This window comes from Daldinia decipiens, assembly GCF_022478715.1.
Source record: "Daldinia decipiens strain CBS 113046 unplaced genomic scaffold F4813scaffold_29, whole genome shotgun sequence".
Classification (NCBI taxonomy): Eukaryota; Fungi; Ascomycota; class Sordariomycetes; order Xylariales; family Hypoxylaceae; genus Daldinia; species Daldinia decipiens.
Genome location: NW_026054572.1, coordinates 344,819 through 366,145, shown reverse-complemented (window position 1 = coordinate 366,145; position 21,327 = coordinate 344,819). Strand labels below are relative to the sequence as shown.

Genomic DNA, 21,327 nt, shown 5'->3' with positions numbered 1-21,327 from the left:
CCCCTTTGGGGGTGATCCCACCACCCCCACAAATACGTACAAACTATTCGGAAAATTTATCAAACTCGGCGGTCGTTGGGCGTTGCCCCTCTAAAACCCCCCCCCCCCCCCCCCCCGCGCAAGGGACTGGTCAATTCTTCGCCAGAGCTGGACTTTCTCAAGCAAAGTTCATGACACAGAGGTGGGGTTAATCCGTAAACTCGTTCTAACTAATAACTCGTTTTAACTTTTCTGAATTGTTCATATTTTAGAAATACCTCACATCACGTTATTCCGTGAAACCTTTTTCAACTCTCATCTTCCCTCCTTATTCCGGTTCCTATCGTCTTTCCCTTTTTCTAGTTCAACACATTATTATCTTCTTCGGGCCTGACTGCACGGCCGTCTCCAAGATCCTTTCTCTACCTCGACGTCCCTGTCTTGACACTGTTCTGAGCAGCCTCTAAGCATGTCTGCCTCCTCTCTTGATCACCTTGCCCTAGGTGGTCGTGTCGAATGGCTCGCAAGCCTCAACACGGCTGCTGCTCCCGGCCAGAATGCCCACCGGCGAACCTCCATCATCTGCACTATCGGACCCAAGACCAACTCGGTTGAGAAGATCAACTCTCTGTTAGTCTAGGCCTATCTATGCAAAACCCAGAAGCTAATCCTAGTTCAGTCGACAAGCAGGTCTTAATATCGTCCGCATGGTGAGAGAGTCTTCGTAACAACATCATTTTGTCACGTACTGATTTGAACTATATGTAGAACTTCAGCCATGGAAGCTACGAATACCACCAATCTGTGATTGACAACACCCGCGCTGCAGAGAAGCAGCAGCCTGGTCGACAAGTCGCCATCGCTCTCGACACAAAGGGGCCCGAGATCCGTACTGGTGATACTGAGCGCGGTGAAGACATCCCCTTGAAGGCCGGAACCGTCCTGAACATTACCACGGATGAAAAGTATAAGACAGCATGCAGCGCAGAGAATATGTATGGTGCAATTCCACTACAGGTATCAAATTTTGGTGCTAACAGAACCTGTAGGTATGTTGATTATGTGAACATCACCAAAGTGATCGCGCCGGGAAAGATCATATATGTCGACGATGGTGTGCTTGCCTTCGATGTGCTCAACATCAAGGACGACAAGACTGTCGAGGTCCGCGCTCGAAACAACGGGTTTATCTCCTCCCGAAAGGGTGTCAACCTCCCCGACACTGATGTTGATCTTCCCGCTTTGTCGGAGAAGGACAAGAAAGATCTCCGATTCGGAGTCCAAAACAATGTTGATATGGTTTTCGCTAGCTTCATTCGACGAGGTGAAGACATCCGTGCGATTCGCGAAGTCCTGGGAGAGGATGGTAAACATATTCAAATTATTGCCAAGGTTAGTAATGAATCATCATACGCTCTTCTCCTCTCCATGGTAAGCTCGATTGCTAATTAATGGGCCTGCAGATTGAGAACCGACAAGGGTAAGTGATTGCTGTCTCCAAAATCGAATCACCTGTTACCTCCAGCTATAGCCCCTAGCGCTGTAGAATATCTACTTCGTAAACTTCATGGCTGGAAAACGCTAACAAATAATTTTATAGACTCAACAACTTCGATGAAATTCTTCAGGAGACCGACGGTGTTATGGTAGCCCGAGGAGATCTAGGTATTGAGATCCCGGCCTACGAAGTATTCGCCGCTCAGAAGAAGTTGATTGCCAAGTGCAACATTGCTGGCAAACCCGTGATCTGTGCCACGCAAATGTTAGAAAGCATGATTACCAACCCTCGCCCAACCAGAGCAGAAATCAGCGACGTTGGTAACGCTGTTACTGACGGAGCTGACTGTGTCATGCTTAGCGGTGAGACCGCCAAAGGTGCGTATCCGGAACTGGCTGTCCGCGAGATGAGCAACACCTGCCTTGCTGCAGAGAACTCTATCCCCTACGTCAGCCACTACGAAGAGATGGTCACGTTGTCGAAGCGTCCCACGAGTGTTGTCGAGGGTTGTGCTATGGCTGCGGTACGGGCGTCTTTGGACCTGAACGCGGGAGCTATTATCGTCCTGTCAACGTCTGGTGACTCTGCCCGTCTACTGTCGAAGTACCGACCGGTGTGCCCCATCTTCATGGTTACTCGCAACGCATCCGCGTCGCGCTATGCACACCTGTACCGCGGTGTCTATCCTTTCCTGTTTGACGAAGCAAAGCCGGACTACGACAACGTTAACTGGCAAGAGGATGTAGATCGCCGCATTAAATGGGCCGTTGAGAGGGCCTTAGGATTGGGACTTCTGAACAAGAGCGATACCATTGTCGTTGTCCAAGGCTGGAGAGGCGGCATGGGTAATACAAACACAACACGGATCGTCAAGGCCGATCCGGCATCCCTAGGATTAGGAATGATGCATTGATCGATGCACTGATAGGAATAAGGAACTTTACGGATGGTAGTTTACTTAGGTAGTCTCTACGGCGTTATAAGTCAGAAGGCGACAGGATGATATTGTTGCCGACAAGAGGCAACTTGAGATGATCAATATATTATAAATACGATTATGTATATTTCCCTTTTTTGCCCCTTTGTGTTTTACGTGGTAGTGTACACGGATCCGTTCCGTATATATATTCTTTATTGTGCAATATATACCTTATGTAATGAGCTTGTCGAAATGCGGGTACCTTAGTAAACTCGTGTAGGCAAGTACACCTGCGCGAGTAGGTACATGCATAAGTGCGTATGATAACTGTGAGTAATTGAATAAATTTTATTCAACATACCCACTTATTAGAGCGGCAAGTGCCCCGCGCTTACTAGGGACCCCTCGGAGCTTTTCAACTTTGACTCACGCGAAACTTTGGCGGGGTCATTTTTGGCTTCCTACATCGTCTTGAGATCTGATTGATATTAGAAGTTCTTCATATTTCCCTCAGCCCCTCAAGCAGACTACAGTCCTGGAGGGCTGTCGCGCTTCGCCAAGATGAGCATCAGTTTCCCCAAGACAGAAGAAGAAACCGTGCAATTCTGGCGAGAGGTCGATGCGTTTCAAACTCAATTAAAGCTCACCGAAGGCGAGAAACGCTTCACCTTCTACGATGGCCCGCCATTTGCAACCGGTCTTCCTCATTACGGTCACCTTCTAACCTCTACTATCAAGGATATTATTCCCCGATATTGGTCTATGAAGGGATATCATGTCGTTCGTCGTTTTGGTTGGGATACTCATGGCCTCCCTATCGAATATGAGATCGATAAGACCTTGGGCGTATCGGGCAGAGATGCCGTCTTACAAATGGGTATAGAAAAGTACAATGCTGAATGTAGAGCTATTGTGATGAGGTATGCAGCCGAATGGAGACAGACCATTGAGAGACTGGGTCGCTGGATAGATTTCGACAATGGTGAGTCACGTCACTTGCCCAATAAACTGGTAACGAGGCACTGACGACGTGGGTGAAGACTATAAGTCTATGGACGTCAAGTTTATGGAATCTTGCTGGTGGGTTTTTAAACAGCTCCATGATAAGGACCAGGTCTATCGCGCATACCAGATCATGCCCTTCTCTACCGCACTCTGCACCCCGCTGAGCCATATGGAATCTAAGCAAAATGAGAAGACGACACAAGATCCAGCAGTGTTGATCGCCTTTCCTGTGAAGGGCAGGGACTCATCTTTAGTCATATACACCACAACGCCTTGGACACTTCCTTCTAACCTCTTTATTGCTGTCCATCCCGACTTCGAATACGTCGAAATTCTTGACGAAGACTCTGGAAAGCAATATATCCTTCTCGAAAGCGGAATCTCTATGTTGTACAAGGAGAAGAAGAAGGCAAAACACAAGATCGTTGGCAAGCTTAAGGGGAAAGACATGATCGGTTGGAAGTACGAACCGCTTTTCCGTTACTTCGCCGACCAGTTTGCCGACTGTTTCCAAGTCATAGGCGCCGACTACGTCGAAGCCGACGAGGGTACCGGTCTAGTGCACCAGGCACCCGCTTTCGGTCAAGAAGATTACGACGCTGCAGTCGCCGCCGGCTTCATAAGTCCAAAGCGCTTACCCCCGTGTCCTGTAGATGATAAAGGTCTCTTTACCGCTGAGATAACCGACTATGCTGGCCAGCACGTGAAAACTGCCGACAAGGCCATCGTCAAGGATCTGAAGGAGACTGGTCGACTACTGCTCGCAACTCAAGTGTCCCACGTGGACAAGTTCTGCTGGCGGTCTGACACACAACTCATCAGGAAAGCGGTGTCTTCTTGGTTTATTCGGGTCACCAACTCTATACCTGATATGCTTAATAATCTCGAGTCGACTACCTGGGTTCCTTCTTTCGTCAAAGAAAAGCGATTCACGAACTGGGTCGCGAACGCACATGACTGGAATATTGCTCGGAATCGGTATTGGGGTACGCCAATCCCATTATGGGTCAGCGAGGATTACGAGGAAATTGTCTGCGTAGGAAGCATTGCCGAGCTTAAAGAGCTGAGTGGGTATACTGGCTCGCTAGATGACATCCACCGAGACAAGATTGATGGGATCACAATTCCCTCTAAGAAAGGAAAGGGACAACTTCGCCGTATCGACGAAGTTTTCGATTGCTGGTTCGAGTCAGGCAGTATGCCGTACGCCTCTAACCATTTCCCCTTCGAAAATTCCGAAGAGTTTCATAACGGAAACTTCCCCGCGGATTTTATCGCCGAGGGACTCGACCAAACCCGTAAGCATTACACTTTTTGTTGAAGTTATACAACATCGGCTTGTATTTCGGAGGCATCTTGCCGGGGTACCGTTGTTGCTAACTGTGTCTGACTTTAGGTGGCTGGTTTTACACGTTAAGCGTTCTAGGAAATAAGCTTTTTGGCGTCTCGCCGTTTCGCGCGGTCATTGTGAATGGCCTGGTTTTGGCAGAAGACGGCAAGAAGATGTCCAAGAGCTTAAAGAACTACCCGGATCCTAAAACTGTTATTGATCAGTATGGCTCTGACGCCCTACGCCTCTACCTCATTAACTCTCCTGTCGTCCGTGGCGAGCCTCTACGCTTCAAGGAATCGGGAGTTAAGGAGGTGGTGGCGAAGGTATTACTGCCTCTCTGGAACAGCTACCGCTTCTTTTACGAACAGGCAGTCTTATTCAAGAAGACAACCGGCAATGACTTCGTCGCTCAATTACCAGAAACAACCAATGTTATGGACCGATGGATTCTTGCAGATTGCCAAAGCATGTTGCAGTTTATTGACCAAGAGATGGCCGGTGAGTCTATAACTTATCCGAAACAGGCTGTTCGCTAACCATATAGGCTATCGTCTATACACCGTCGTACCGCGTCTCCTACTGGTTATTGACAACCTAACGAATTGGTACATTCGCTTCAACCGGAAGAGGCTCAAGGGCGCTGCTGGCTTGGATGTTAAGGACACCAAGGCAGCATTGGATACCCTATGCCAAGTGCTATTCACTTTAGTTCGGGCTTTGGCACCTTTCACGCCCTTCATCACTGAGCATATCTACCGCCTCCTGCAACCGTATCTTGGCCACGCTCTTGCGGATTATCCCAACTCTAAAAGTGTACATTTCCTTGCGTTTCCGACTGTGCAGGAGTCACTCTTTGACGAGGTGATTCAGAGAAAGGTGTCTGCTATGCAAAAGGTGATCCAGCTGGCAAGGACTGCGAGGGAGCGTAAAACTATCCCATTGAAGACACCCTTACTCACCCTCGTAGTTATTGCTGACAAACAGCAACTCAACGATATCGAGGAACTGCAGGCGTATGTTAAGGAGGAGCTCAACATCCGAGACGTGATCCTGACAAACGACGAGGAGCGATACGGTATTCACCTCGAGGCTAAGGTTGACTGGCCGATTCTAGGCAAAAAGCTGAAGCGCGACGCCCAGGTTGTCCGCAAAGCACTGCCAGACCTGACGCAGGAGCAGCTTAGACAATATCTAAAAGAGAAGAAGATAACTATCATGGGTATTGAGCTCGAGGGGAACGATATCAATATCGTGCGAGCCGTAACTAAGGATAACCCTAATATCGCAAAAGATGAAGGGGTACAATACGAACCAGCCTTCTTGGAAGATATGATCATTCTCCTGGACACAGCATCGCATCCGGAGCTCATTGACGACGGGATAGCTCGAGATGTCATGACCCGTGTGCAGAAAATGCGGAAGACGGCCGGACTGGTTCCAACTGATGATGTTCGTATGCAGTATAGCGTTGTTTCGAACCCGGATGGTGTTCAATTCGAGACATTGGTATCATCCCGGCGATCTCAGTTTGAAAGTACCGTACGTGGGCCGTTGGAGCCTATTGCGCCCGAAGGGGCGGCGGAAACTGTCATATTGGAGGAGGAGCACGTTATCAGCAATCTAACCTTATTGCTAAGGTTGTGTCGGCTTTAATTAGACTACATGGTGAAGCTATAGAATCAGCTGGGCTATGTGATCCCAGAACTTGATGAAATAACTAGAAAACAAAGAAGAAGAAAAACAGTTGAGCTCAAGAGCCTACGAACAGGCAAAATCCACAACGGCCGGAAGTGATCACAGTGGAATGCCTTCCTTTTGAAATGATGTGTATTTGTGGATATCTATATTATCTCGCAGATAAGAGACTTGTTCGCTAACCATTAAAAATTATAACAATTAAAGCAATATTATGCTCGGGGTTACTTATTAGTTAGTTGATAGGATCTGAGGGCTTATCTCGTTTCTCCGTACAATAACTCCGCGTACGCTTAACAGGGTGAAAGACCGTAGCATCCAATGCTGAAGAACCAGCTGAAAACGTAAGCTTAGGAAGACAAAGTAATTATGAAATTTGAAACAAATTGCGTTTGAAGGTGAGCTGTATTATTGAACTTGGCTGTGCCTTTGAGGCGTAACAACAGGAGAGCTAATACATATCACTTATGACCTGGAAGGTTGAGAATCCAACGCTTTCAAAAAAGATGTCGATTCTTACCCTTTTCATGTTATCAAGATTAAAAAAGATTAAAAACCCACCTCGGTACCTCTATGTAAATACTCAAAAAGGGGATTATCGTGAATTGATTTGCTCAGTATGACCGTATGTGTATACGGATATGTACGTAAAGGCAAGGGTGACTTCGAAGGTCGGGGATTTGTCTAAGACAGCAAGGAGACGTTGATTGGCCGAATCCTGAGGAGTGTCCGGGCTACCCCTGAAGTTATATATATGTATCAACATGTACCTCCTGTCTTGGGTAATATTAATGTATCTAATTACTCCCAGTGGTACTTGCGATTGGAATTGTTGAAGAGAACTTTATTCACCGTTAGGAGGATGATAAAAGGAGTCGTCCTGTTTCTGAGCCTTGTACATGTCTTGTAAGACATTCTTGAAGGATAATTGTCCCACTACTATTTACGTTTGTCTTTGCGGAGTGTAGTAATAAGAGAATAGTAATAATAGCAAGGAATATCTGGAGGGACTTTAGCCTTTTAGGAGTCGGTCCCCGAGACACAGGGCATAGCGTATTATCGCATTGGCCCCTATTCGCATTGCAGTTAATATTACATACTCAGACTCATGCTACTTGCTTACAAGCGACGCTGTAGGCTAGCGGGATCATCAGTTCAGTACCTCTTTTTGGCTGCAGAGTCATAGCACAAGCGTCTATTGCAACTTGCGATAGGACTTGGGTATAGGACTTAGTGTTGCATCTCGAGGGAAATACATTATGCCACCATCATCACCGCCGCTATCACCATCATCATCATCAACAACAACGACAACAACAGCAACACCATCCTCACGACTACGATCCCCACCGTTACCAGCATCGACGCTGCAACCCTCTGTTTTCTCTCAACACTACCAACGACGACAACTGGAAAGTATTTCGAAGATAAGTACGGCAAAGAGTAATATAAATCATAGTAAAATATTGGATTACAATCGCGGACTGAACGGAGTGGATGGCGACGGTGAAGGTGGAGATGGAAGAATAATAGATGGAAGAATAAACGGAAGCATAAGCGGGACCTTTAAGTCTAGCGCTGTCCGAATCACCGGACACGGGCCGAAAAGCGAAATTACCGAAGCCACGGCTCAAGTAGGAGAAGCAGGAGCGGTAAAAGCAGGTACGACTACGACCGCGACTGTGTTAACTCTAAGCGCCACTAGTCGAAACCAAAGTCGTCTCCATCATTCTGCACGAGACTCTGCACGAGAGCCCCATCAAAACCCCCATCCCCTAATTCGTCACAAACATAACCCCCCCAGCCTTCCTAGCCCTCCTAATCCGCCGCCTAGAACCTCATCGCTTCTACCGCCGCCTCGTAGTGCCAACACGAGAACAATATCCCTTGCGATTCCGTCCGAGCGTTCGACTGATTCACCTTTAAATCACTCGCGCAACCATTCGCGCAGCCATTCGCGATCTAGTAGCACTGGCGGTGCAAGCGACGGCTTTCGAAATCTCAATCGCTGGTCCACGTCCACTACATCGAGCCTAGCTTCTAATCACAATCACGATCACGACACCCCCCAGCCCCAACCCCGACCCCAGTCCCAGTCCCAGTCCCAATTCCAATCTCAGAAGCCGCAACAACAACAAAAAGTAAAAGAAAAAGAAAAAGATCAACAGCAACAACATCAGGCGATACAATCCCCACCGCGGAAACTACGCAGACGACGACCTCCTAAAGATACGAGCGCGTCACCGAGAATCCGAAGACCATTATCGCCGCCTCCACCGCCTTCTTCCGCGCCACCGAATCTACCCCCTATCATCTCCCTTCCCCCTCTCGACGCGAACCCCGAATCGGTTGTCCGCACCAATCCTCCCGCGCGATTCATAATTTGCGCCAATTCGGCCGAACCGCAAGATAACACTTGGAATGACCCTACCCGCTCGAACATAGTCGCCAAAGGAAATTCTGCATTGCTTCCATCAGCGCCCGTTATCCGTGATATTATGTCTGAGAGGGAAAGGAAGAGCCATGCAAGAGGCCGCTCTTCAGCTACGAGAGGCAGCACCGACTCGACTCGGGTCAACCGTGTCAACAAGCCGTCGCAGAAAGCGATGTTGTCTAAAGCGTTAGGAAAGGCAAACGCCGCAGTCCAGCTAGATAATGCTCAGAATTATGCTGCAGCCCGGGATTCCTATCTAGAAGCTTGCGATCTTTTACAACAGGTACTTGCTAGAACAAATGGCGAAGAGGATAGGAGGAAGTTGGAGGCCATTGTAAGTTCACCAGTAGACTTTCATGGTCAACTATTGCTACTGTTTCTGGAATTGACTCATTCTCTTGTAGCGACTTACGTACACAAGCCGAATAGAAGAGCTGGACGAGTTACTTCCCACATATTTACAAAGTGATAAAGCTTTACCCGCAAGGCCGGAGAGCGCTGATGGCTATCATGGAGTTCAGATCGAATTGGCCGGCTCCGAAGACTCTGCAGAGGCCTCAGGGGGCGCGAAGATAAATATGGGCGAGTCTCCCCCTCCGGACGCGTCCCGTCTTCGGTCCTCTCCAAATCTCAACCAGGGTCAGTCGCTGCTCCAATCCTCCTTCTCGGGGTCCCGGATGCGCCGAAACTTCGAAGGACCTTCTCTCAATTTACCCCAACAGGATGGAGGCTTTGTACCTGCCCCATTATCACCCCGAAGGCCGGTATCGCCTACTAAGCCCCCTACACCGGAGCCCATTGTGCGGCAGGATTTCTCCTGGCCAGCTGACCACCTAGCACCCGAGAACAGGGCGAGGAGCCATAAGCGCAATCTAAGTCACGAATCGGGGTCGTGGCTGGATCCAATCGACGAATCAGGTGGCTCGGCTTCATCCTCGATTCACTCAAGGACCTCGTCACTGGGAGTTAGGAGGAAATATCTCCGCCATGCCAGCAGTAACACAGAGGCGGAGTTCGACGCCGCCTTAGACGCTGCAGTAGAAGCTGCTTATGACGAAGGATTCGAACCTATGGAATCATACGACACCGTCTACGACGATAACAATGATTCCGATACCGTTGATGTATTGAGCAATGCGAGGCGCAAGGTAGAAATTGCTAAGGAAAGAGTCCGACAAACCGAGCGTGAGGCGGCAATCGAGCTAGCCCGGGAACGAGAACGCCAAAGACAGCTGTCAATAGATCAGAAATCTCAGGTCTTCAGCGGAGATTTTTTTGATGCTAACGATTCAGACGAAGAAGAACTTGTCTTGGAAGAGATGGCAAGGAGATCCGTGATGGAAGAATTTTCCCCTAAGCATCGGTCACAGCTTTCACAATCTAGGATCCCTAGAGAATCTGATTCTAGCGGAACGACCCCTCGGACGTGGCATAGTTCGGTTGGCTCGAATCCTCCTACCTCTACAACTATATTATCAACAGTGACCGAGATGCCCTTGCCTGGAGCTCCCTCCAAAGGTTCGGCGCCGTCATTGCCATCCCCACCACGATCGCTTGCGCAAGGCTCCCCGTCACAGAACTCTCCAACGTCTGGTGTGCGTAACCGCCGTCTCTCCGGGCAAAACCCTAAGCAGCTCAAGATTGAAACCTCTAAGCTCGGCCAGCCGCCATCTATCTCCACGTCTACGTTTCAGACAAAGACGGCGGGTGGTTTTATTGCTCAACAAAGACAGGCATTGTCGGCGACAACAACGCGACCCGGACCTTTTTCCATGCGTGCACCCTCATCACCTGCTAGAGGCACTAGCCCAGCAGGGGCCACAGCTCCCCCAAGCCCGCCGGCGAATTTAACAGGTCCCAATGATCTTGAGGAACATCGAACCGACTCACCGTCCTCTGCGCGGCCTGGTATACACAAGAATTTCTCGTCTTCCAGTCTAAAGTCTCTAAGGACTCGTCAATTTTCTGTGTCGCATATCGACGACTCGGACCTCTCGCCCAACACGCCCCTTAGCCACCAAATTTCAAACACATCGATCTCTCGCCAGGCAGTAATTCCCGCATTGCCTACACCACTGGCAGCTGCCTTTCACGAGCGAATGGCGGGCGGGGTTGGTGGCCTACACCTTTTCGATTCCGATTTTCATTCTCCGACTTCCCACTCTCCTAACCAAGTTTACCATAGCTACCACCTTCCTCACAACCCCGACGTACCAATACCCCTAGAACCGTGCCCGTCTGATACCATGCTCCGGCCTTTCTGGCTCATGCGGGCCCTTTACCAGACGCTCGCTCACCCTCGGGGTGGATATATCAGCACTCGGTTATTTATTCCTCGGGATGCGTGGAAAGTCAAGGGCGTTAAGCTGCGCGCTCTCGAAGATAAGATTGCGCAGTGTGACTTCCTCACCGCGGCACTTCTCAAGCTCGCAAGGGTAGACAGTAATGACGCAGATGCGGTGCTCGAAGAGATGCAGAGTTTTGAGAATATTCTAGAGACGGTCCAGACGACACTTTCGCGCAAGCTTGGTAACGAGGTGGGCACACAGGGTATGACGCCCTTACGGGAGGACAGGGAAGCCGAGGCTGCGCCGCCAGTGCCACGTAGCGCAAGTGTTAGCGGGAAAGGGGGCGCGTTTAGCTGGCGACGGCTGAGAAACAAGGGCTCGGCTGCTAACATGACCAGCGCATACGGAGGGAAGACTAACAGTAGTGGAAGCGGCGGGCCTGGCGTAAGCGAGAGAGATATTCCGAGCTTGATAGGATCGGGGTCTATACCAAGTTTACCCTTGACAGCCCACCCAAGCAGTAGGCCTGCGAAGAGGGATCCCGCATCAGTCAATTTTGACGGACCGTATGGAAACTATATGGCGAGCTTAGCACGATTGTTTGACGCTGCGCAAACGGTTGGTAAGTGCTTATTCCAACAGCTCTGCATTTCCCTTCACGTATACTGGATACTGATGACTACTAGATCAAATTGCACGTCAAGTCGAGGACCCCGGCTTACGCCATGCGGATAAAACTCAAGTCGGGCTTGAGCTTTGCACCAGACATGCGGCTGAATTTTTCGGGTTTTATATCTGCCGGTTCGTCCTGGCTGACCTGGCGATGCTGCTTGATAAATTTGTCAAGAGGGGCAGCGAATGGGTGCTGAACTAGAGATGCACACGATGTGGATAAATCTTGTTTATATCAGGAGTGGGTTATGCTAGTTTCTATCGATACACTAGGGGGTAAACGTGTGATGAAGGGATGACGGTGCTCTTTAGCACCTACCGGAATGGTGTCACAATGAGATTCCCCGGAATAAGTTTGGTGGTTATGATTAGCACTTACTAGGAAGAGGAGGATTTACAGGATTGCGGCCTGGTTACTGGTCGTCGATATTCGCGAGGAGTATAACTATGAGTTCGGACTTGCGCCCAACTTTCTTTAACGTGTATTTCAAAGGCGCTGGATTATATCCCCTGGCTGGTCGTATGACTTGATGTAAGATACCATAGGTCGTTTACTGTCTGATCTCTGCTTCAGTTCGTCGAGCGATGTATACGTGGGCGACGGAGCATTTGTTAGGATTCTAGGCCGCGTTACGTCGTGTTATATAGAGGCGCGATGACAACCATCTATAATTGAAATTTTTCATTCAGGAGGGCGCTTTAAATCGCGCCCCATTCATATCAAGTCATTGGTCTCGATTGGACCCTGTTAGAATATGTTTACAGTTATTGGCAACGTATATCGACGGCATCAACAAATGCTCCAGAGATATTACCGTCATCACTTCTCCCTCCTATCCAGATAAGTACCTATACATCACGCTGTAGCCACTTCCACAATCGTCTTATAAAATTGCGCCGGATCGTGCGCAAACCGTCCCAAAAACAGCCCGTCCACTCCATCCTTCAGCCGCGCGAAAAGCCCCGGCCCAGCGCTCCCCCCATATAGGATCCTCGTGCTCCCCTCCCGACTCCGCACGCACTCCAGTCCCCGGATCGCCTGCGTAACAGCAACCACGTGCTCCGCGCCCGCAGGCTCCGCGGCACCGATCGCCCAGACGGGCTCGTAAGCTAATACCACCTCGGCGGTAGTAGGGAGCGCGGCGAGCACAGCTTCGACTTGCGTTCTGCACTCGTCGACGGCGACTCTAACACCCGCTTCCCCGTCTGCCTCTGAGCGCTCCCCGATGCAGATTAATGGGATCAAGCCATTGCGTGCCGCGGCTGCCGCTTTGCGCGCGGTGTCGGCGTCTGTTTCACAGAAGATACGGCGGCGTTCGGCGTGGCCTAGTTCTACGATGCGGCAGCCTACTTCGACGAGGACGGCGGGGGATATTTCCCCAGTGTAGGCGCCGGTGTCTTCGTAGAAGGCATCTTGGGCGCCGGGGAGGATGGGGATGGGAGAGCGGGAGTGTTGGAGTTGGCTGATGACGGAGGTGAGGCTTATATGGTCGGGAATTATAAAGATGTCGATATTATTTAGGAGGCTTGGGGTTGTAGAGGAGGGGTTTGAAGGGGAAGAGAGGATTTGCAGTAGCTCGTCGACGTATTGCTTTGTCCGGGCGGCGGAGAAGTACATTTTTGTGGAGACGCCGACGATGCGGCGGCGACGGGGAGGGGGTGCGGGTGCGGGTGAGGTCATAGTTGGTGTGATGTAATAATGTAGGTTAGGTTAATGCAATGTAACAAGTAACTATTTCAATTTGAGGCTAAATTCGAAGAGAAGCATTGGGGTGAACAGGTTTACGGGTTGCGTGTGAAATTATAATTATGCAGTTGAGGTGTCACTTGCGTTGGTTGTCGAGATTAGCGAGTCGGCTTTATAGTGTTTGAATCTGAAAATCCGCTGTGTGGGTTCGAGAGTTGTTAAAGTCTTAGGTACATGGGTAATTATATGTAAGTACCTCTTAAGCCTATTTACTTACATGTGAGTTTCTGACTTGCCTGTCTTATGAGATCATATGTTATACAGCGGTCCTCTTAACTTTGTTTAACTGCGTTTCGGCTCGGGTAGATGCAGTCTACCGCTAGCGTTCCATCTATATCTAGCTATTTAAGCTTTCGGGTATCCGGACCAATAAGTCACAATCCCGTCAGACTATCTTATTTACCCGAGTCTGCGTTTGATATAACCAATGCACTTATGTTAGTTAGTGACTTATAAGTGTTAGGCTGGACTATTCTATCCCCCTTTTACAGTGGTAGGGCCTAAGCAATGGAAATTCCCACATGGCATATGTCCCCTAGACCGACAGCGCGTTCTAGTTTATAGCAACTTCTCGAGGTCGCTGATAACTTCTACCTTGGCGGCGCTCGCGCTTTTCTCGTCAAATACATAACCCAACCACTCCTTAGCTAGCCTGCGCGCGAGTTCCAAGCCGATGACCCTCTCGCCCATACAAAGGACTTGGGCATTGTTGCTTAGTACAGCTCGCTCTACAGAGAAGCTATCATGGGCTGTGACGGCGCGGACGCCCTTGATCTTATTCGCCGAGATGGCAACTCCTAGGCCTGTACCGCAGATGAGCAGGGCCCTGTCGACCTTGCCATCAGCTACGAGCCGCGCTGCGGCCGCTGCTCGGTGAGGGTAGGCTGTCTTGTCATCTGTTGAGAGACTGCCAACGTCTACGATAGACTCGACGCGGGGGTCCTTTTCGAAGTCCTCCCTAATCTTGCTCTTGTAGCCAACACCGGCATCCTATGCAAATAATGTTAGTATCATGGTGAAATGTTACACATGAGTGGGTGAGTAAGTATAAGTGAAAAATATAAGTAGGATAAATAAAAGGAATCAAAGAGGAAATAAAGAAAAGTACTCACGTCGGCTCCGATGGCTATCTTCCACTTGGGTGCGGCGGCCATTATCGTAGTTTCCTATCGTCTAGCGTCTAGCGGGGGTGCAAGGAGAATGTAAGTGATAGTCGGGACTTGGAGACTTGGAACTGAACGGGCGGTGGTTTACTCCTGCAACTTGTGATACCCGGCAGGACTTAAGAAGTAAGAAAGAGAGAGTGTGACATCCGTTTATTCGATACCGTTGCTTCTTATTACTCGGTACACTAGACCCCTACTGCCTTGTTGCAGGACGTCTTGCATAGTACCTCCCCTGGAAAGATACATAAGACAAGCGCATTCTTTCTGTTTTGTCTTAAGCACTCCTTCCCAACCGTTGTCTCAAGCAGACGTTCCTCCCCCAAACCGGTCAAAGTGACCTTCCAAGTGACCTTCCAAGTGACCCAAGTGGGGTCGCTGGAGTATAGTGCACCTGTGCTGTTAATGGTTAATGGTATAAGTGTATAGGCAACTTCTCGGATTCCCCTTTTCGGCAATCCGATGGCAAATATCTGAATTTACCCCTACGGTTCGTGGTTCGCGGTTCGCATTTCGCATTTCTTTCTCGGCATAGTTATTCGTAATACACCCTTTTCCCACCCCTCCTTCGGTAATCATGCGGACCACGAATTTTGTCAATACCGTCGATACCGTCAATACCTATTCCACCCAGGTCCCTCTATGTATGTATGTCTCCCCTGTACTTGAGTTAGCCCCGTGGGGAGAGAGGGCCTGGACGCCTAAATGGAACCTAGACGAACTTGGATGGAACCGTCATTTACGAAATTAGGAGCCTTGCTGCCAAGTAATTTCGGAGAAGGTCCTTTAAGCTATAGGCGATGCGGTATATCATCGTCAGCGAACACAGAAGCTAACACTATGGCTCGATGGATCGATGGATCAAAACCTGTGGTGTTGCCTCTTACGGCAACCCTTTGCGTTCCACAATACTGAATCTCCATAATCCTGATATTTCGCGTAATAGAACCAGTCTTGTTTGGAAACCCCTTTCCTGAGCTCGAGCCTCTGCTGCCTTTGTTCGACGTGATAGAAAGAGCCGCTCGCTCGCCGAGTTTTCACGAGCTGACATACTCCTTCAATCCCACTTTAGTATCTCCTAACTCCTGTCTCATTCCCGTCGATCAACGCCGTGGAAATGTCAAAACGTCACTTATATCACTCCTCGGATGGGCTTGTTACCAAGTCTATTAGAGGTCTCATCTCCTACAACCCACTACTCAGCCTGGATGAACCTAACCGTGTGGTGTTCGACACGGCATACAATAAGTCCAATGTCTCCATAGTTAGTGGTGGTGGTTCCGGTCACGAACCTGCCTGGTCTGGTTATGTTGGCCAAAACTTGCTCGCCGCCTCTGTGGCCGGCGACATATTTGCTTCTCCCAGCACGAAGCAGATTCTTTCCGCCATCGACAGAGTGCCTTCGGAAAAGGGTACTATATTAGTTATTACCAATTACACCGGCGATTGTCTGCACTTCGGGTTGGCAAACGAGAAAGCCGTTGCTAAAGGCCACAAGTGCAGAATGATCATCTGCGGAGACGACGTATCCGTTGGAAAAAAAGGCAGCCTGGTTGGCCGGCGAGGTCTAGCCGGACAGTTAGGTGTTCTAAAAGTACTGGGCGGTGCTGCTGGTGCCGGCGGCTCTCTCGACCAGGTGTACGATCTTGGCGTTGCGTTCTCGCAGCAGATCGTTTCCATCGCAGCCACACTCGATCATTGCCACGTTCCCGGACGAGCAGAGTTTGAGATGACAGGAGATGACCAAGTGGAAATTGGTACTGGGCCTCACAATGAACCTGGCTATCGGAAGCTCTCACCTGCACCGTCGGCGGAGGAACTCGTTAATGTGCTATTAAAGTACTGCTTAGACGAGACAGACCCCGAGCGGGGCTATGTAAAGTTCAAGCCAGGGGACGAGGCCATTCTTCTCATTAGCAATTTCGGAGGCATGTCGTATCTCGAGATGGGAGCGCTGCTAGACGATTTGCTTGAACAATTAGCGAACAATTGGAATATTGTGCCGGTAAGGATAAGCAATGGCTTCCTCGAGACGTCTCTGAACGCGCCGGCATTCTCGATTTCCATCGTCAATGTGACGGCCGCCGCCGAGAACTGCTCATACTCAGTCGAGGAAATCAAGTCTTTTTTCGACGCTAAGACCAACACTTACTGGGAATCCATGACCGGTTCCCAAGCGATACGGCGTAGCAGAAAAGAGCAGTTTGTGCAGCTACCTCCCGAGCCTCACAAGGTGATTGAGGAGGGAAAGGACCTCAAAATTGACCCTGCTCTGCTGGATAGGATGCTTCGCAGCGCTTGCAACGAATTAATAGTCGCGGAGCCTGATCTGACCAAGTGGGACACGATCATGGGCGATGGCGACTGCGGTGAGACACTAAAGACGGGCGCAAGCCATCTCATCGCCGCGCTCGACAAGAAGCTCGCAGCCGAGGGCTCCGTGATCGCAGTGCTCCAGGAACTCGAAGAGATTGTCGAGGGTAAGATGGGCGGTACTCTGGGCGGTATACTAGGTATCTTCTTCGTCTCGTTGAGAACGGCTCTCCAGGAGAACGTTGCCCTGGCTAAGACCGAAGGGCTTTCGAAGCTATGGGCTAAGGCCGTCCAGAAAGCTTTAGATAACCTGAGCCGGTATACACCGGCCAAGGTCGGCGACCGGACGGTCATGGACACCCTGCTCCCGTTCGCAGAGGGTCTGCGCTCAGGAGATCTCGCGGGTGGTGTCGAGGGTGCGATTAAGGGTGCCGAACTGACCAAGACATTGGCCCCGAGACTCGGCAGAGCGACTTACGTCGGGGCGGATAGCAGCAAGGAACTGCCCCCGGACCCTGGTGCTTGGGGTGCCATGGTTGCTATAAAGGGCTTACAGTCAGGTATATAAGTGCATACGGGCCGTGGTATACTTATACCTAAGTATTTAAAGTGTATATGTTGTCATCGGCATGTCATGTACCTACATCAGCTAGCGAGTACTTTTTATTGTAGGGTATATTTGAGAGATAGTAATTTTATATGTTGTTAACGGATCAGAGCATGGAATGAGGTATTATGAAGTTTGGTGGTCAGATTTTTATTTTGACCTGCTTGCTTACAAGGAACTCGCTTAAGCATTAACAACATGTATCCCTGTCTATAGAAACCCGATATAATGTTTGCCCAATACTCTCGTTACGCCTTACCGGCGCTACCAAGCCAATGCATATACTGCTCGATAGCAGCCTGCATCCTGTCGGTACCCGCCTCGATGACGCTGGTGAGGGGCTTCCCCTGCATCTCCTCCTGCACGGCGGCGTAGTGTTTGTTCATACCCTTATTGATGTTGACCTTGGACACTCCCGCCTTGATACATCGCTTGAAGATGTCCTCGGTAAAGGGATCCGCGCCGTGTAGGACTAATCGCACGCGATCGCCTACTGCCTTGTTGATCGACTCCAATCGCTCGTACTCTAGCTGAATCCCCCGTGGCCCATATTCCCCGTGCACGTTGCCGAAGGCCGGCGCCAGCATCTCGATGCCTGTGGCCACGAACTCTTCCGCCTGTTCGGGAGTCGTCAGGATGGCTTCTAGATCGGCAGTTTCCGCCACGCCGTCTTCTCCGCCCTCGATCCGGCCGGGCTCGGCTTCGGTGGTAATCCCGCGCTCGTGGCAGTACACGGATAATTCCCGAGTTAGCGCCAGGTTCTCATCTTTCTCGTAGTGACTCATGTCGCACATGATGCTGTCGAAGCCATCTTCGATATCTGCGGCCCGACGCACCAACTCCGGCGTCTGCGCGTGGTCCAAGTGTAGGCTAACGGGCACTTTGGCGTTATGCGCGGCGTCGGCGGCGGCGCGCACGAGGGATGCGCCGGCGTATTCGATGGCCCAGGGGAAGAGGAGTACCATGGCGGGGGACTGGGCTGCTTCGGCGGCGCGGACGGTGGCAATTATTGATTCGATGTTGTAGCAGCACATGCCCGGTACAGCGTACCCGCCATCGCGGGCTTTGTTGAGGATTCTTAGGGAGCGGTTTTTGGAGAGTTCTGGGCGGACCATTTTGATTGTGGTTTCTGGTTGGAGCTGATTTGAACTGGTGAATGTATAAGTGGTTTGCTTTCTTTACTACTATTTAGTCTAGGTAGGATGCGTGAACGATATAAGCGACTATAGACTATAGTATACAATAGAGAGAACAAGTAGGCTGACCTAGTATATTATCATATTATTAGTCTTCTTCATCTCTACCTAGGTAGGTATGTGTCCAATCTATGACTACACACGGAATTATACACACGGAATTATACCGTCGCGAGCCACCGCACACCGGCATCTCTCCATCTCCAAGAGTGAAACAAGAGGCGTGCTGCCGTAATTAGTGGAGAAACAAACGTGGGGTCGCTTACCCTTTGACTCGACTCGCTCTTAGTGGTGATAAAACCTGCAACTTGACAACTTTGCCATTTTACCGAGGGAGGCGGCCCAGAGGACCAGGGCTGTTCGCCGGTATAGTTATCAACCGAGCGATCTCGGTGTAACTATATGGTTATATGGTGTATGTAGTTGAATGTATATAGACTTTATACATGCCTGCCCTGTTTCTACTCCGTTAGTGGGTTAATAGGCGACTGGACGAGTGGGTGTAAGTGGATGAGGCGGGCGGAGAAAGGGGGCTAGGGTCAAATAATAATAGTAAAGGCTGAAGTATAGCTCCCCGCCTCCATTCCCGGCAAAGATATGGGGGGGGGAGACACCTTATACACTTCAGCCGCTACTAGGTCCTATATGGATGGCACTTAGCCCGACTTGACTGGTCGTCTTCAAATTACTGGCTGCGTGGAAGACGGCAGGCTAAGCTTTTTTTGCTTTTTCTTTCATCTACGTACGTTACTCGTATACTCGTTTCTTATACGGAGTCTACGACAAGGGAATAGATAATACTGTAAGCCTTTTTTATTTTATTTTATTAGGAGTGTTGAGTCGTACACATGGCGAACGCAAAACCAGAGGTCTCGTTCATTGGCCTGGGAGCCATGGGCTTCGGCATGGCGACCAACTTGGTCAAGCAGGGGTATAAGGTGACAGGGTTCGATGTCTGGCAACCGACGTTGGATAGGTTCCAGGCTGCTGGAGGCATCATTGCTACGACGCCGGCAGAGGCTGTTAAGGGCAAGGATTACTGCGTGTGCATGGTAGCGACGGCGCAGCAGGCTCAGGCCGTTCTCATCGAAGGTGACAATGCAGCACTCACCTCGTTACCTAAAGGGGCCGCTCTGCTACTCTGCTCGACGGTGCCGTGCGCATACGTCCAGGCTCTAGAGAAGCAACTTATCGAACTGGGACGGGGTGATGTTCGTCTAATCGACGCTCCCGTTTCGGGAGGCGCTGCAAGGGCTGCCGACGGTACCCTTTCAATTATGGCTGGGGGCTCGGACGAGGCAATCGAGACAGGCCGCGTTCTGTTACAGGAGATGTCCGATCCGAAGAAGCTCTACATCGTCCAGGGCGGAGTCGGCGCCGGAAGTAATATGAAGATGTGTCACCAGGTCCTTGCGGCTAACCAAATTCTCGCTGCAAGTGAAGGATTGGGGTTTGCAAGTCACCTCGGTCTGGATCTCCACTCTACGAGCCAGGAGATTATCAAGTCGGATGCCTGGGCGTGGATGTTTGAAAACAGACTGCCGAGGATGCTCGATCCCGAGTTCAAGCCCGTTGCTAGCGCCCTGACTATCATCCTGAAAGACACGGGCATCATTACCTCGGAGGCAAGACGTGCCGCATTTCCTACACCCATGACAAGCACGGCGGAGCAAGTATACTTCTCCGGCCTCGGTCGCGGATACGGCCCAGACGACGATAGCAGTCTAATCAGACTGTACACAGAAGGCAAAGGGAAAATAGGACCGGTAAAAGGGCTAGCCGAAAGCGACGAGTCGAAGCTGGCCCTTGTTAAAGCGCTATTCAGAGGAATTTACCTCTGTTCTGCCGCAGAGACCATTGCTTTTGCAGAGAGATGTAATCTAGATCTAGACCAAGTCTTCGAGCTCTGCATAAACGCAGCGGGAGGAAGCGCGATATTACAGACGGTTGGGCCGGAGATCATCAAGCTTGCTCGAGGGGAGCTGGTATCGGCTGGGGACAGCCAGGGATTGAGGGAACATGCGCAGCAGCTCCAGGAGGCTGTTGAGGAAGCGCAACGGTTAAAGGTGCCGGTGTATCTTGGCAATCAGGCGCTTACCCTGACGCGGTTTGCGTTGCACTTTTCCCCCGAAGCAGCTCTAGATGTCTCGAGAGCTACTGTTGCAAAAGTATGGGGTTTATAAATGGATGCCTGGTATTCGGTAGTATATGCTGGGAGACCCAATGTGTGCTGCAAGTAGCTATATAGGCATGTATATAAAATACACTTCATAAGGAGACTTGCCTAGAATAATACATATAATATGAGAGGGTGGAATATATAGACTTACACTCAAGTAAAATTAGATGAGTTTATTAAGTTATTCCAGGTTTGCTGACAATGGATCGAACCCGGCCGATGAAGATACCTCATTTTAACTATGGTCAAATATAAACCTGTGGTATTAGTTTCCCGCCAATCCTGATGAATCTGTGCCA

General features: G+C 50.1%; 8 protein-coding genes across 8 annotated transcripts; 5 read left to right on the top strand and 3 right to left on the bottom strand.

Annotated features, from left to right (window-relative positions):
* Window positions 1-119: 119 nt before the first annotated feature.
* F4813DRAFT_367349 (pyruvate kinase) lies at window positions 120-2,539 on the top strand. The gene is made up of 6 exons (XM_049244156.1): window positions 120-609; window positions 659-689; window positions 748-974; window positions 1,029-1,371; window positions 1,443-1,459; window positions 1,580-2,539. Exons 1-6 carry the CDS (start codon window positions 449-451, stop codon window positions 2,388-2,390), a joined length of 1,590 nt encoding a protein of 529 aa, XP_049097510.1. The 5' UTR covers window positions 120-448; the 3' UTR covers window positions 2,391-2,539.
* Window positions 2,540-2,813: 274 nt separating this feature from the next.
* On the top strand, window positions 2,814-7,030 carry F4813DRAFT_367346 (isoleucyl-tRNA synthetase). The gene is made up of 4 exons (XM_049244155.1): window positions 2,814-3,378; window positions 3,437-4,699; window positions 4,798-5,232; window positions 5,279-7,030. Exons 1-4 carry the CDS (start codon window positions 2,958-2,960, stop codon window positions 6,385-6,387), a joined length of 3,228 nt encoding a protein of 1,075 aa, XP_049097509.1. The 5' UTR covers window positions 2,814-2,957; the 3' UTR covers window positions 6,388-7,030.
* A 486-nt stretch (window positions 7,031-7,516) lies between these two features.
* On the top strand, window positions 7,517-12,352 carry F4813DRAFT_162093 (uncharacterized protein). The gene is made up of 3 exons (XM_049239097.1): window positions 7,517-9,197; window positions 9,268-11,773; window positions 11,838-12,352. Exons 1-3 carry the CDS (start codon window positions 7,689-7,691, stop codon window positions 12,023-12,025), a joined length of 4,203 nt encoding a protein of 1,400 aa, XP_049097508.1. The 5' UTR covers window positions 7,517-7,688; the 3' UTR covers window positions 12,026-12,352.
* On the bottom strand, window positions 12,283-13,885 carry F4813DRAFT_162241 (mitochondrial triosephosphate isomerase). The gene is made up of 2 exons (XM_049239100.1): window positions 13,788-13,885; window positions 12,283-13,649 (listed from the first exon to the last, which is right to left on the bottom strand). The coding sequence occupies exon 2, from the start codon at window positions 13,502-13,504 to the stop codon at window positions 12,680-12,682; it is 825 nt and encodes a 274-aa protein (XP_049097507.1). The 5' UTR covers window positions 13,505-13,649; window positions 13,788-13,885; the 3' UTR covers window positions 12,283-12,679.
* F4813DRAFT_162064 (ribose-5-phosphate isomerase B) lies at window positions 13,817-15,081 on the bottom strand. The gene is made up of 2 exons (XM_049239096.1): window positions 14,683-15,081; window positions 13,817-14,560 (listed from the first exon to the last, which is right to left on the bottom strand). The coding sequence occupies exons 1-2, from the start codon at window positions 14,722-14,724 to the stop codon at window positions 14,129-14,131; spliced, it is 474 nt and encodes a 157-aa protein (XP_049097506.1). The 5' UTR covers window positions 14,725-15,081; the 3' UTR covers window positions 13,817-14,128.
* Window positions 15,082-15,635: 554 nt separating this feature from the next.
* F4813DRAFT_162184 (dihydroxyacetone kinase) lies at window positions 15,636-17,773 on the top strand. The gene has a single exon (XM_049239099.1). The coding sequence runs from the start codon at window positions 15,851-15,853 to the stop codon at window positions 17,612-17,614; it is 1,764 nt and encodes a 587-aa protein (XP_049097505.1). The 5' UTR covers window positions 15,636-15,850; the 3' UTR covers window positions 17,615-17,773.
* On the bottom strand, window positions 17,762-19,002 carry F4813DRAFT_367340 (aldolase). The gene has a single exon (XM_049244154.1). It carries the CDS (start codon window positions 18,766-18,768, stop codon window positions 17,902-17,904), a length of 867 nt encoding a protein of 288 aa, XP_049097504.1. The 5' UTR covers window positions 18,769-19,002; the 3' UTR covers window positions 17,762-17,901.
* Window positions 19,003-19,233: 231 nt separating this feature from the next.
* Window positions 19,234-21,187, top strand: F4813DRAFT_162150 (NAD binding domain of 6-phosphogluconate dehydrogenase-domain-containing protein). The gene has a single exon (XM_049239098.1). It carries the CDS (start codon window positions 19,698-19,700, stop codon window positions 21,030-21,032), a length of 1,335 nt encoding a protein of 444 aa, XP_049097503.1. The 5' UTR covers window positions 19,234-19,697; the 3' UTR covers window positions 21,033-21,187.
* Window positions 21,188-21,327: the final 140 nt, after the last annotated feature.